Here is a 15,372-nt window from a genome sequence, read left to right on the forward strand (position 1 = left end):
CGGGAAACAAAAATGGGGAAGGAAAAGAGAAGTGCAGAGTGCAAAGACCTGATTTACTTAAGACATCACTGGTTTAGCCCAGCTGTTTGTATCTTGAGGTCCACCTACAAAACAGGTCCAAATGTTCAGACAGATTCTTGAGCTGAAGGGCCCTGTACCCTTTAAGAAACATTTACGCAAATAACAGGATGTGCTCAATTCAAGGTCTACTCACTCAGCTGCATCTTTCTTCTCCTCTTTATCATCTTTATCTTGTTTGCATCCCGGACTGGAAGTCTGAACCCCTTGGGATGTGACCTCAGGTCCCCTCTTGTGCTCCGCATTACTGAGGACTGAAGGGGAAATGCTGGGACTGCTCGGTTTGCTGCTGCCACTGGTGCAATTGCTGCTGCTATTTTCAACGAAAGAATCCTTAGCATTTGGTTCAATTTTGTCTTTGACCAAATCTCTTGATTTTTCTCCCTCTCTATTTTTGTTTAGCAGTTGATCCATAGATTCAGAAGTAGAACTTGGCTGTAACTAAATAAAGGAAATAATTATGCTTAAATATTTTAAATAACTTTATAATGAATTTTCTCCATGAGTATAAGCAAACTAATATTTGTAAGCTTGAGATATACCGAATAAGGCTTTTTTCATTACTTTAAGAATGTTTTTATTATAAAGCAGTAATAGCAGAACACAATGTCTATGCAACACAACCATAGTCATCTAAGCACTCCAACGTCCTAAACTCAAAAGTTAAATACTTACTTCCTGCCTTCCCTGTGTCAGAAATTGTGCCTGCTCGGTATGGAAAACACAGAAGACCTCCTATCCTCGAACAGCCCATCACCTGGGAGAGACCAGATACTTAACAAAATGTGGTAAATGCTATGGGATCCTACAGGAAAAGCAACTTATAGAAAAAGGTTCTTCAGTGAAAGTCATCGAGTCTAAGGTAAAAAAGATTTGGTGGGGGGGAAGGGGGAGGGCGGGGAGTAGTAGTTTGGAAAATGGAATTGTCTAAGCTAAAGAAACAACATGCTTAAAAATCCAAGGGAAGAGAAGAAGACGGCTCCACACTGTGAAACAGAAAAGCACTACTGGCTGAAGCACAAATGCGTGGGTAAAGAAATGGCAAACTCACCGAAGAGGGACAAGATGATAAACTAACTTGAAAGCTACGTTAAGGACTCTAGCTTTTAATTCTCAGGAAAATGAGCAGTCACTGAAGAATTTTAAAGAGGTTTAGTACTGAGCAGATTTGTAGTTCACAAAGATGAACACAGTAGTCTTGCGGAAAATGAAATGGAGGGAGCCAAGTGAGCATATACAGCAACCGTTATGGAGGCTAGACTAAGTCCTGGGCCTGGACTCAAGAAGTAGTGGGCTGGGAAGCCAGAAGTAGGTGGATTCAAAGGGACACTGGACTAGACATGTTGGTCAGTTAGACCTTCTAACTTGTAAAGAAGGAAACTGCAAAATACAAGTACCATGAAGAAAAGCAGGAGACAAAAAATGTCAATGAAATAGTTGCTGAGGTTTTTAAGTTTGCCAGCCAGAAGAAAACAATGCTACCACCGTCCCAAGATGATTTAAGATGCCATACTCCAAAGAAAAGAGAGAGAAATAGATGAAGGAAATAACAAGAAAAAAAGAAGGAAAAAGGCACCACCTAAAAAGCTGAAGAGGCAAGGAGAATATAAGCAGCCGCTCCAAGCACCAAGAAGGGACTGCAAGGCTGAACAGACACAACCTATGTCTCAAGCCTTGAGACGGGCAAACAAATGTCAAAGTCTCACTCCTGAGGCTTGGCACGCAGCATTATGCATCTCAAGCTTCACTGCATCACCAATAGAGTTATAAAGTCCACAAGCAGCTCAGGGCAAAAGGTGATAGGAACATTTATTTACACCCGGTGGCAATTTAAGCCACAATATAGGCACTTAATGTTTAAGCCACCATTTGTTCACATAAATCTTTAGTAGAGGCTACCAACATAACAGACCAACTGTATACTGCATAAGATTCTTTGAGTATTTATAAGAGTCTCTGAGGCAAAAATAAGACTTCTGTTGTCGTATTTGTATAAAGGAAAATCTATCTATAATACTGTGGTTGGACACTGTTCTAAATGATTTACAAACTCATTCATTTAGCTGTTACAACAGACCTATGTGATATAGACACTATTATCACTACCTTACAAATGGGCAAACTAAGGCACAATTCATACTTTTGAGCATTCTGCTGTATTTCCTACCTGCAGTATAGTAAGTAAACCTAAGTGAAAACTGAAGACTTTTTCCCCAAAATTGAACTTTATCTTTTATTGAACTATAATTAATGTGTAACATTGTATCAGTTTCAGATGTACACCATATTCCTTCAATATATGTATATACTGCAAATTCAGTATGTCTAGTTAACAGCCGTTAAGTGCAGTTACAATTTTTTTTCTCTTATGACAAGAACTTTTAAGATTAACTCTTTTAGGGACTCCTGGGTGACTCAGTCAATTAAGTGTCCGACTTCAGCTCAGGTCATGATCTTGCAGTTCACGAGTTCGAGCCCCACATCAGGCTCTGTGCTGACAGCTCAGAGTTTAGAGCCTGCTTTGGATTCTGTGTGTGTGTGTGTGTGCGTGTGTGTGTGTGTCTGTCTGTCTCTGCCCCTCCCCCACTCACACTGTCTCTCTCAAAATAAATAAATATTTTTTAAAAAAAAGATCAGGGGCGCCTGGGTGGCTCAGTTGGTTAAGCGGCCGACTTCAGCTCAGGTCATGATCTCGCGGTCCGTGAGTTCGAGCCCCGCATCAGGCTCTGTGCTGACAGCTCAGAGCCTGGAGCCTGTTTCAGATTCTGTGTCTCCCTCTCTCTGACCCTCCCCCGTTCATGCTCTCTCTCTCTCTCTCTCTCTGTCTCAAAAATAAATAAATGTTAAAAAAAAAAATTTTTTTTAAATTAAAAAAAGATCAGCTCTTTTAGCAACTTTCAATCAAATACAATACAGTATTACTGACTGTAGTCACCATACTGAACATTACATCTCCTGATGTTAACTGTTATTTTATAACTGGACGTTTGTACCTTTTGACCCCATTCCCCATTTCACTGCCCCCTGGCCTATGGCAACCATCAACCTGTATGAGTTTTTTTTCTTTTCTTTCTTTATGATTTTACACACAAGTGAGATTATGCAATTATTTGTCTTTGTCTGACATTTCACTTAGCATAATGCCCTCAAGGTCCACCCATGGTCATGGCAAATGACAGGATCTCTTTCCTTTTTATGGCTGAATACTCTGTTACATAACGTGTGTGCATGTGCACATTTGTGTATATGTTATATAAAAATACATGTGTATCTGTGTGTGCTTACATATATACACACACAATTTTCTTTATCCGTGCATCCATTGATGGACACCTCGGTTGCTTCCATGTCTTGACTATGGTAAATAATGCTGCAATGAACATGGGGGCGCAGCTATCTTTTTCAGCTAGTATTTTCATTTCCTTGTATAATTACCCAGAAGTGAAATTGCTAGATCATATGGTAGTTCTATTTTTAATTTTTATTTTTGAAGAACTTCTAAACTGTTTCCTTAGTGGCTGAACCAACTTATGTTTCCACAAAAGGTGCACATCTTGGTCAGCATTTGTTACCTTCTTATCTTCTTGGTAATAGCCATTCTAAAAGAGTGAGGGGATACTTCATTGTGGTTTTGATTCGCACTTCCCTGGTGACTGGTGGTGAGCACCTGTTCATGGACCTGTTGGCTATCGGTGTCTTCTTTGGAAAAGTGTTTATTTAGACCCTCTGCCATTTTAAAATCCGTTTCCTTGTTCTTTTGCTACTGAGTTGTAGGAATTCTTTATGCATGCTGGATATTAATTCCATATCAGTTATGTGATTTGCAAATATTTCCTACATGCAGTAGGTTTCCTTTTCATTTTGTTGGTTTCCTTTGCCGTGTGTTATTTTTGCTCGTTACTTTTGATTTTGATGTCAAATCAAAAAATATTGCTGCCCACCACTGCCAATGTAAAGGAGCTTATGCCGAAGTCTTCTAGGAGGTTTTCTGGCTTGTTTGTTTTCACTTATTTTTGAGAGACAGAGAGAGAGAGCATGAGTCAGGGAGGGACTGAGAGACAGGGAAACACAGAATCTGAAGCAGGCTCCAGGCTCCCAGCTGTCAGCACAGAGCCCGACACTGGGCTCAAACCCACGAAACCGAGAGATCGTGACCTGAGCTGAAGTCAGATGCTTAACCGACTGAGTCACCCAGGCGCCCCTCTTCTAGGAGTTTTATGTTCAAGTCTTTAATCTATTTTGAATTAATTTTTGGGTATAGTGTTAGACAGTCCAGTCTTCCCAATACCATTTATGGATGAGACTGTCCCTTCCCCATCCTATATTCTTGGCTCCTGTCATAAATTAGTTCACCATATATGCATGGGTTTACTTCTGGGCTCTCTATTTCTATAACTGACCCATATGGCTGTTTTTACATCAGTAATATTCTTTATTACTGCAGCTTTATACATAGTTTGAAATCAGGAATGCCTCCAGCTTTCTTCTTCTTTCTCAAGATTGCTTTGGCCATTTGAAATCTATTGTAGTAACAAACAATTTTTTAGGATTGTTTATTCTGTTTCTGTGAAAAATGCCACTGGTATTTTGACAGGGACTACATTGAATCTATAGGTTGCTTTGGGCAGTATAAACATTTAATGGGAAAACTGAAATTCTTATGTGACTTAGAGAACAAGAAAATACTGATTGACAGTAAAATTCTCGATCATCTTTACTTTGCTAATAGGAATTAATATTTACTGAATAGACACTGTGGGTCATGTACTATGTTAAACACTACAGGTAGCATCTCATTTAATTCTCGTAAGAACACTATGAAATCGGTTCTACAATAATTCCATTTCAGCTTCAGAGAAGCAGATAACATGTTTCAATGTCATACTTATGATTTTGTAAAGGCAAGATTCAAACCAGATAGTCTACTTACTTCCAAACCTCGTACCATTAATCTGTAACAGATCAAATTACTAGCAATTCTTACACAAATAAAGCTATCAGCAACCTGCACACAGCTACATTAGATCCTGCAGATGGGTGTCAAGGAAAATGAACAGAAAAAACAAAACCACAGGGTACTCCTAATTCTGTCTCAATGAAAGACTACAGATGTTTGTGAACCACCACAGTTCAAGGCCAAGTGCATGTCATGAGGATGGCTCTGATGATTCATTCACAGAACACTATGCAGGACATGCAGGTATGCAGGACCCTATGCACTATGTAGGACACACTATGCATTAGATACTGTCCAATGCACTACTAGAAACTTGAACACACAGATGGCCAGGCCTTTCTTTTAACTAGCCATGTGACTCTGGGCAAATTATTTAACTTGTCTTTGCCTCAAAGAATAGAACCTACTTCAAAGGGATGTTAGGACACTAAAGGATTTATCACACAAGCACTTAGGACAGTGTATGACACATAGGAAATAATAAATGTAAACTAATAACGCTATTTTACCTTTAGAAAATTATAAGCTTACTCTCAAACATTCTTAATACTATTTCCTTGCTTTCCAGTATTCACTTATAGACCAGAAAATTACTTGTAAGAGACTTAATAATACATTCACACTTATTCAGGCCCCCAACAGAAGTAAGATTAGAAGTCCTAAAGACGTAGAATGCTAATCTTACAACTACCTGGAATTTAAGAGTCAAGTGTTAAAGATTGCAGGAAGTTGTGATCTAATAGTACAAGAACATTACGTAATGTTTTCTACTAAATGAAGTTGTAGGCTATTTAAAAATATACTAACTCTAGAGACACTGTGCTACTGACAAAAAGAGAGACATACAGATGTCATGGAGGAGAGTTCAGACTCCAGTAACGGAGCTTCCACAAGGGGACAAAGATTATTCAATTCAGTACCCTTTTAAGAGAAGGTGCTGAGACAAGAGAGAGCAACATGCAAAATAAATCTGGAAGCCTACCTCACACAATATTAAAAAATTACTCAAAAGAGATCACAGCCTCAAATGAAACTCTTAGAAGAAAATAAAAATAAATCTTTATGACTATGGATTAAGCCAAAGTTTCTAAGATATGACACCAAAAGCACACGCAATAAAAGAAAAGGAAGATAAAGTAGACTTCAACAAAATCAAAAGTTTTCAAGCTTCAAGGGTCAACATCAAGAAAGTGAAAAGACCAGCTACAGAATGGTAGAAGAAATTTAGAAACCGTGTATCTGATGTGAGACCTGTACACAGAACACATAAAAAAACTCTCACAACTTGATAATAAGACAACTCAGTTTTTAAAATGAATAGACATTTCTCTAAAAAAAGATCTACAAATGGCCAATGAGCACATAAAAAGATGCTCAACATCATCAGCCATCAGAGAAATGCAAATCAAAACCGCGATGAAATACCACAAGGATGGCTCTAATAACAAAGACAATAAGAAGTGTTGGTAAGGATGTAGAGAATCAGAAAATATCATATACTGCTGGTGGAAATGCAAAACAGTACAGTTGCTTTGGCAAACAGTCTGGAAGTTTTCCTCCACAGGCTAAAGACGGAGTTACCACAGGACCCAGGAATTCCAGTCTTAGGTATCTATAGCCAAGAGAAATGAAAATATAACTACACTACTGTTCATAGCAGCATTATTTATAATAGTCAAAACGTGGGAATAACTGAAAGAGACATCAACTGATGGATAAATGAAATGTGGTATATCCATACAATGGACTAGTATTTATCCATAAAACCAATGAAGTACTTCTAAATGGTGCAACATGGATGAGCTTTGAAAACATTACGCTAAGTGAAAGAAGCCGGACACAAAAGGCCACATATTACATGATTCCATTCATATGAAATGTCTACAACTGGCAACCGTATAGAGACAGAAAGTAAACTGTTCAGGACCTAGGGAAAGGTGGGGGGTTGGGGTGGGGGTTTAAAGCAAAAGAGTGACTGCTAAGAGCTATGGGGTTTCTTTTTGGGGCGAAGAAAAATGTTCTAAAATTAAGTGTGGTGATGGTTGTACAACTGTGAATATGCTAAAACCCACTGAATTGTACACTTTGTATGGCTAAATTGTATAACATGTAAATTATACCTCAATATAACTGCTACAAGAAATGTACTAACTCATATGCTCCAAAGTAAAAATGTTTTTTCCTTCATAACATAATAAATTAAATTCAAGTAAGAAGGGACCTGAATGTCTGACTGTAAAAAATGCTAAGGAAATGGGCAATTCCTATAGCATGAGCTCAATTTATAACAAACGGAAGATCATGCAAAATAGTATCCTCTCTTCTTCAGGAATCTACTCAATGACACAGTATCAAGAACTGCACTGGAAAGAAACCCTTCCCTCTGGCAGGAGGATGCAGCTGAGGCAGCCAAGTACACAGGAGGGCTTTAATTGTGTTGGAGGGCATGACATACTAAACCAGATATCTGGGCATTCAGTCATAATTCTTGGTGTCCCGTCCATGCATTAACTATAGCTTAAAAAATTAAAATTCACACCTATTAACAGCATTAAAGCTGAATAAATTGTGATAAAATATGATATGTAATATTTTGAATGGTGACAATAAAAATTAAGCTATCAGCAAAAATTTATTAATTTTTAGGAAGCCAACACAAGCTAGGAAAAGGCTGCCTTTTGATTTGACTCATCTCTTTGTAATTTTTTAAAAATGTTTTTATTATTTTTATTTTTGAGACAGAGGGACAGAGCACGAGTGGGGGAGAGGCAGAGACAAAGGGAGACACAGAATGTGAGACAGGTTCCAGGCTCTGAGCTGTCAGCACAGAGCCGGATGTGGGGCTCAAACCCATGAACTGTGAGATCGTGACCTGAGCCAAAGTCGGACGCTTAACTGACTGAGCCACCCAGGCGCCCCTGATTGATTCATCTCTTAAGACAGCCATTTTTTTCTAAGGCTAATCATCAGATCTTTTCCCTCTAAGGAGCTAAGTTTCAAGATGACCTCCTGAGTTGGTCTCAAAATATGACTTGAAATGCAAAATGTATTACTATGGTAAAGGCTGTAGAAAAGAATGCAATGGTCATCCAGGAGAGATTAGAGTATGTTAACAAGACCTAAGACAGAAATGGTTTTAGAGAAAGATTTCTATCACAATACATTTGTGCACAAAGTATAAATCTGCAACTACCTAAGAACACTGAGGTCCAGTCCATCATCCACTCGCCACATCAGGTAAATTAATGCCTCAGCTTTGCTCTACTCTTCGTTGAATAATGTAATCAAATGAACACCAAATAATAACTTATGTTATGATGGCTTCAAATGTCACAATTATATTCTCTTTCATTTGATATCTGTTTAGTTCTTATCATAGTACATGCTTTTAGTTACCTACTTAAAAGCATAGGCAAAGACAACTTGAAGAATGCTTAGCTTTCTACACACATCATTCGAGGTTTCTGGGTGTGCACATATTTTGTAAATGAAGGATATAAAAATTCTTAGGACATTAAAATCCTAACTCATTAATCAATAGTAACACTTACCCTAAAATCATTCTTAAACTTCTTTAAGTCATCAATCTGTTTTCTATGTTCAGAAACAATTGGGGATATACCTGTGAAATGTGGAACAGTTAAATACAGATTTACTGCAAATCTTTAACTTAAAATCCTTTTAGGAGGAGATACTAGAAATGAAAATAAGTTCTTTTATTCAATATATTAATCACAGATTTTGACATTGGTCAATTCATGCATTTAAATACACACAATCCTAAGAAAAAGTATTGACCAAAAACAATCTGTATTTGGCATGAGATCAGACATATCCTTCCTATTTCCAAGTTATACAGGAAGACTTTTTAAAGCTCTAACCTTTATTTTCAGTCTTTGAGAAGCTAGGTGATGTTTCACTGGGCTTCATATTTTCTTTATTCCCTGCAGGAGAATTCTGCCTCTGATCTTGAAGCCTGGAATCCTTAGCTAAAAAAAAAATACATTAAAAAAAAAAAGTAAAATGGGAAAATATTCAACAATTTTTATTTACTATAGTTTTTGGGAAAAAACATTTCCATTTAACCACAAGCTTTTCTCCTTTGCAGACCTATCAAACACCAGTAAGTTTATTTATATTAATAGCTACTACCCAAGAATGTCAGCCCTGTTAACAGACATTCAAGAATAACATTTATGAAATTAGTAGTATTACTTAAACAACTCCATTTATGTAAAATTTTAAATGTATACTCAAATATATACCTATGAATGGACATCGCATTTTTCATACAATTAACATTAAACTCTAACACTGAACCTCACAAATGACATTCTGGAGCTGGAAGCCCTTTCTTACATACCCTCAATAGATGGGGTAACAGCTCTATTGGATGCAGGACTGGCAGGTGTGGGAGATGCAGCTGGAACAGGCATAGCAACAGCTTCAGCTGGAATAATACCAGCTTGGGGAGAACCAAGAACTGGCCCAGGAGGAGTATTTCCAATACTGTTCTGTCTGGGAGACCTGGGTCTGTGAGTTTTAGGGGATAATCTTGGAACTAGAAGAAAGAGAAAAGTTATACGTTAAATTCTCAGCTCAAATGTCACTTCCTCAAAGAGGCTTCTTTGAAAATACAGGTTAACATAGTCCTAATTTGACCACCATCCCAATTACTCTTTATCCCATCACTCTGTTTTCTTTTCAGAAGTCTTACGGAATCGTGGTGGTGACTGAGAACACAAGTATCTGAAGAATGACAATAATTATTAATACCTAAGTACAAATGTAGTTTTTCCTTGTAAGTAAATATATTAATTCTAAAAGGAAGTACTTTAAATCACGTTAGATCCTGGAATTCTAAGACAAGATAAACACTACTTTTTAAGATGAAGTGAGAAGTCTCTTTAATAATGGGGTAGAGGTCCCAAAGAAATGGGCTTATTTGTTCCTCCTTCAAATAATAAACTCAAACACCTTTTGGCAGCTTGCAGCCAATCCTGTATGTTCTTTTTTTGCCTCTTCAAGAGCCACTTTGCAATAACTAAGAAAATTGGGGAACCAATTTAGCCAAAAGAGGAAGGTAATTCATGCTGGGATTCATACTCCACTTGAGCTCAAGTAAGCATCTAATAGGTTTCCTGTTCCATTATAAACTTATTTGTAGAACTCAAAGATTTAGAGAAAATGGTTCAATTCGCTTCACTCTAGTTGTTCTTTACATTTTGAAGTCATAGGATCATGGAAGGAAACTTCAACAACTGTCAATTTTCTAATAAGTATAAAAAAACAAACCTGTAACACTATTCTGCGTATAAATGTAACAACAGTTTTTATTGTTTCACTTCTATAATCATGTTGTTACTCTCAAATTCATCTCCAGATTCTAAGTAATGTCAAATAATTAATGGTACAACAGAAGAAATAGGTTTCTAGACCTTCCATTCTCTTGTTAAATGAATCATTTCCTTCTAATAACTACTATCTAATTTCTAACTAGATTATCCTAATTAATATCTAATTTCTAAGATCTAAAATCTAATTTCTTTTGGTTTTCTTTAAAGATCAAGGAAGAAAACAGAAGTACAAGGGAATTTACAATAAAATTATACATACATGATTCTGAGCAATATATATCAACTAAAGCATTCAGCAGAGTCTGGAGATCTTTCTGGTTAAGTTTAAACATCTTTTTTCTTGGGGGCACTTGGGTGGCTCATTCAGTTAAGCATCTGACTCTTGTGTTTCAGCTCAGGTCATGATCTTATGGTTTTGTCAGTTCAAGCCCCGCACTGGACTCTGTGCTGTTGGCATGAAACCTGCTTGGGATTCTCTCCCCTCCCCCTTGCCCCTCCTCCACTTGTGCTGTCTCTCTCAAAATAAATAAACTTAAAACATTTTTTAAAAATAAAGATCTTTTTTCTTTTTAAAAATTTTTAAATGTTTATTTTTGACAGAGAAAGAGACAGAGAGAGAGACAGACAGACAGAGCATGAGTGGGGGAGGGGCAGAGAGAGAGGGAGACACAGAATCAAGCAGGCTCCAGGCTCAAGGGTTGTCAGCACAGAGCCCAACGAGGGGCCCAAACTCACGGACTGCGAGATCATGACCTGAGCTGAAGTCAGGGGCTCAACCAATTGAGCCACCCAGGTGCCCCAAGATCTTTTTTCTTTTAAAGATTCTATGTGCTGATTAAGATAGATGATAAAAAAAACAAAAACAAAAACAAAAACAAAACAAAAAACCTCTATCACTGCGTGCTCTAACTCTCCACAGTTATGGAAGCAAACATTAAATTAACTGTAAGTTCTTATCAAAGAGTATTTTTTATAATTTTATAACTGCTGTCAGCACATTCCTCAGGCTAATCACAGATAAAACTTGGGCCCCTTGAGTTATGTTTGATATTCTTCATAAGGGAAATACAATCAGAAATTAGTGCCATATACACATGCTATTAAAACACAAAGCAGGCGCCTGCGGGGCTCAGTCAGTTAAGTGCCAACTTCGGCTAAGGTCATGATCTCGCAGTTTGTGAGTTCATGCCCTGCATTGGGCTCTGTGCTGACAGCGTGGAGCCTGGAGCCTGCTTTGGATTCTGTGTCTCCCTCTCTCTCTCTGCCCCTCTTCGGCTCACATACTCTCTGTCTCTCTCTCTCTCTCAAAAATAAGTAAATGTTAGAAAAAAAATTTTCTTTAATTTTAGAAACACATAGCACGGTGAGCCCAGATGTTTGTGGAATGAATCTGTGGACAAAACTGCTAAGAAGGTAGGAAATATGGTCCCTCATACTGTATTTGCTTTATATTTGAGTGGTACTTTATAAAACTATGAATTATGTTCATACTTACAAATCTCATATGAATCTTATCACAAGTCCATAAAGTAGAACAGGCAGAAATTAACCCACTGACAAAACTGAAACTCAGAATGATCACATGTTTTGCTCTAACATATAGTGAGTGGTGGAGCCCTTTTTACATGCAGAATTACAAAATGAACACTGTCATTATGTTCCAAGCCAAGTGTTACCTACCCCCGCTGACCACTGATGACCATGTGCCCCCCGCAGGACTGGTCCTTGCTGCTGGAGGAGCAGCTGCTTCACTTGGTGGAGTATGGGATACAAATTCTAGGCCACTGGAAATGGAACCCCTCCCAGCAGAAACTCTGTGATTTCGAGGGTGTCGCTGGGCCTTTGGGGACATCCTCGGAGGCCCTAAGAAAGGAATAGTGAACATCACATAAATGATACAACGTCCATCAGTACAACTTTTCTGCTAAACACATATACCCCATTCATTCACACACACACACACACACATCTCTCTCTCTCTACTTTCTCCTTGGTTATAAAAGAATGAACAAAAACAAAAACAAAACAACGTATTTTTGGCCATATTCTTTCAGAATTATTTTGTGGAATGCCATAGGTTTTATAAATAAATTTTATATTATTTCCCTTTATTTTTAAAGGAAGGGAGGGATGAAGCTGACATAAGAAATCAAAGAGATGTCATAACTTTTCAAAGACTTTTGGCAATTTGTTTAATCTATATCCATTACTTGTAGGCATATAAAAATAAAAACAATAAAATGTTAACAGAAGTTATGGTTACCTAAGTTTTATTTTACCACACACTTTTAGCTTTTCCCCTCAAATTTTCTGTATTATTTCTAAAATCAGAAAAAAAAATTTTAAATAAAAGACTACTGATCCCTATATGCTTTTATACTATGGAAACATATCTACACACCTTTCTTAAATTTCTATAAAATCTTAGTTTATCTACCTCTTCTGCCATGGTAATAAATTTTACAAGCCATGCCTTAAAGCAGTCTTCACCTGTAAGCAGTTTCTCATACTTAACCAGGCTATGAGCTGAAAATTCTACTGAAAAGACCTGAAACACTAGAATAATTGACATTTGGAGAAGAAATTTTGCACTATATAAATTGTCAAAATTCTAGGTCGTTAATTCTGTCAACCCATTTGTGATTTCTATTTCTAAAAAGTCTACTCTGCAGTCGAACAAAACAATCAGGTGAAAACAGTAGACAGACTTGCTCTCAGTAGAGAAGCCAGACAGTGCTAACACTCAGTAAAACTCACTGTTAATGTCAAAGCCAATCTTCACCCTCACCTTGCTGTTGAACTCTTTAGAATGTCAAACAAATTTGTGTTCTCAGTAGGAATTTACCCATGGACACAATGTTAAAAAGAAATGTTAATGTTATATATCATAGTTTTCAACTAGAGAAGTGATTTACATAAAAAAAATTGAATTACGAATTGGGTAACTGTGTATCTATATATATATTTTTTACACCCATTTAGAGAAAAAGAACAAGAAGGCTAATTGGTATAGCGCAATGAAATCAAACTCTTAACTTGCAAAAAAATTCATTCTTTTTGATAATACATAAAATACAGAAACAAAATGTACTCTCCTATACTAAATACACAAAACCATTGTATTTAATATTTAGTGGTTTTACTTGTGAAGTTCACACTTTAAAAATGCTTCAGTGTCATCTAACTACATGACTGGAAAACGGTTTAATTGAAACTAGTTAAAAAGAAAAATTGGATAATGTAGCAGCCTCTCAATATGCAGAGGGTGTACTTCTGCCCGAATAGTCAGTCCATAAGCAGTCCTGACAATTTACTGTGGTGAAGATGTACGTACTCACTAGTGAGTCCTGTTTTTACTCAAACAATGCATCCCAACAAATACTTCAATAGATTTTAACTTCTTGTTTAGTGGCCACCATTACAGGCACTTTTGTGCAAGGAAGTCACCTTGAAAATCAGTGCAACATGCTGTTCAAGGTTAGCTACTTTAGTCAAGATCCCATGACCTCCGTCTTGCCTAGATGGCAACAGTTTATTAAAAAGCAGCCAACATAGTTTTCTCCAGGGAAGCACTGCCAGAAAACTGTATTAGTTTCAACAGTAACTGTATCAACTGCGATTTTAATGAACAAAGCAGATCAAAATTCTAACACAAATACTCTGAAATAAACATCAAAAGGAGTTATTCAGAAAACAGGTCTTTAACATATGCACTGCATTTATATTAAAATGTGACCTTCCTACAATACCTCCATGTATTTGCTACATAGCAACAGAGGGTATAGCATCAAATATTGCATGAAAACTACAGGTTTGTTTTGTTTTGTTTTTGACAAGGGCACATGGTTTTTATTAACAACTTTATCTTAGATCAAGGACTTCTTCCAGATTAGACTTTCACTAGAAAATATTATGACACTAATTTTCTTAAATCCCCCAAACATAAGACCAATCTCCATATTATAATCTAAGAGTAAACACACGAAGGCAACTACATGGACTGTCCCTCTCAAAAAGGACCTCTAAACCACCATTCCTGCCTATGGCCAACAGGTAGGTTCACTAGTACCTTGGCCAAGTAACTGTAAAATAATAGGTTCTTTTTTATCATTATTTTATTTTTTATGATAGCTTCTACAGTAAGGCCAAGACTGGGTAAAGAAAGTTCACTGTTTATCATTAGCCACTGTTTACATTGCATATTGAGAGGGACAGAAACCTGGAGTAGACCTTCTGGGGCTGTAAAAGAGCATCATTACCAGGCAGAGATTAAAGCCTCATTCTTACAATCCAGGACAGTTCATTGCTTCACACAGTATTTACCACATTTCTCATGAACAAAAGGTTAATAGAAATAGTTTTAATAAACTAAAGTTAAAACACGGAAATTATAGGTTATTAAATAATGAAGAGGAAACTATTTTGTAATTATAAACTCACATAGGAGTTAAACAAAGACAAACAAAAACATGAACAAATTGTGGTATTGTACCTTCTGAAGACATGCGTTTAGGCATAGTAGAGACAGGAGCTGGAGAACCATGAGCAGAGGGGTGAGACGGGGGTCTGGATGGCCGCGAGGGGGGCCTGGAGGGCGGCCGTGTAGGGGTGGCTGCCCGAGGTGGAAGAGAGTTGGGACCTGACTGGTAGCGAGAAGGTGGGCGAGAGGAAGGAGATGGGCAAGGCGATGGCCAGGGAACACCTGACAGAACAAATGATATGAAGGAAAGTATAAAAACTAAAGAAAAAAATGAGGGAAAAAAGTAAACAGAAAAAAAAGTAAAATGACAAAAATGATTTCTTGTACATTTTAACCCTTTGAGGACAGTCATTTGATTTGTGATAAGTTTTAGCATAACTTAACTGACATAAATTCACATTTTACTTTAACCTCCTTAAAATTAAGTCTCTTTAAATGAACACACGTTCCCAAAGGGTTAATTAGGATCTACACATACTATTGAAGAAGACAGTTAAGAC

At 37.2% G+C, this 15,372-nt stretch overlaps 1 protein-coding gene across 19 annotated transcripts in view; it reads right to left on the bottom strand.

Moving 5' to 3' along the window:
• The window catches only part of ATXN2 (ataxin 2), a 126,079-nt gene that overhangs the window by 39,667 nt on the left and 71,040 nt on the right, over positions 1-15,372 (bottom strand). For 18 of the 19 annotated variants that reach the window (XR_008291519.1, XR_008291516.1, XR_008291515.1 and 15 more), the window contains 6 exons: positions 14,885-15,094; positions 12,073-12,255; positions 9,399-9,596; positions 8,917-9,024; positions 8,587-8,657; positions 215-519 (listed from right to left, as the gene is read on the bottom strand). Coding sequence is in view for 13 of the 19 variants with exons in the window: in XM_053205781.1 (XP_053061756.1) it covers positions 215-519; positions 8,587-8,657; positions 8,917-9,024; positions 9,399-9,596; positions 12,073-12,255; positions 14,885-15,094 (1,075 nt within the window). In the remaining 6 variants the exon portion in view is untranslated. The remainder of the gene's footprint in view (positions 1-214; positions 520-8,586; positions 8,658-8,916; positions 9,025-9,398; positions 9,597-12,072; positions 12,256-14,884; positions 15,095-15,372) is intronic. The other variant, XM_053205782.1, reaches the window with a different exon arrangement.

The sequence above is a fragment of the Acinonyx jubatus genome, chromosome D3 (genome assembly GCF_027475565.1).
Source record: "Acinonyx jubatus isolate Ajub_Pintada_27869175 chromosome D3, VMU_Ajub_asm_v1.0, whole genome shotgun sequence".
Lineage (NCBI taxonomy): Eukaryota > Metazoa > Chordata > Mammalia > Carnivora > Felidae > Acinonyx > Acinonyx jubatus.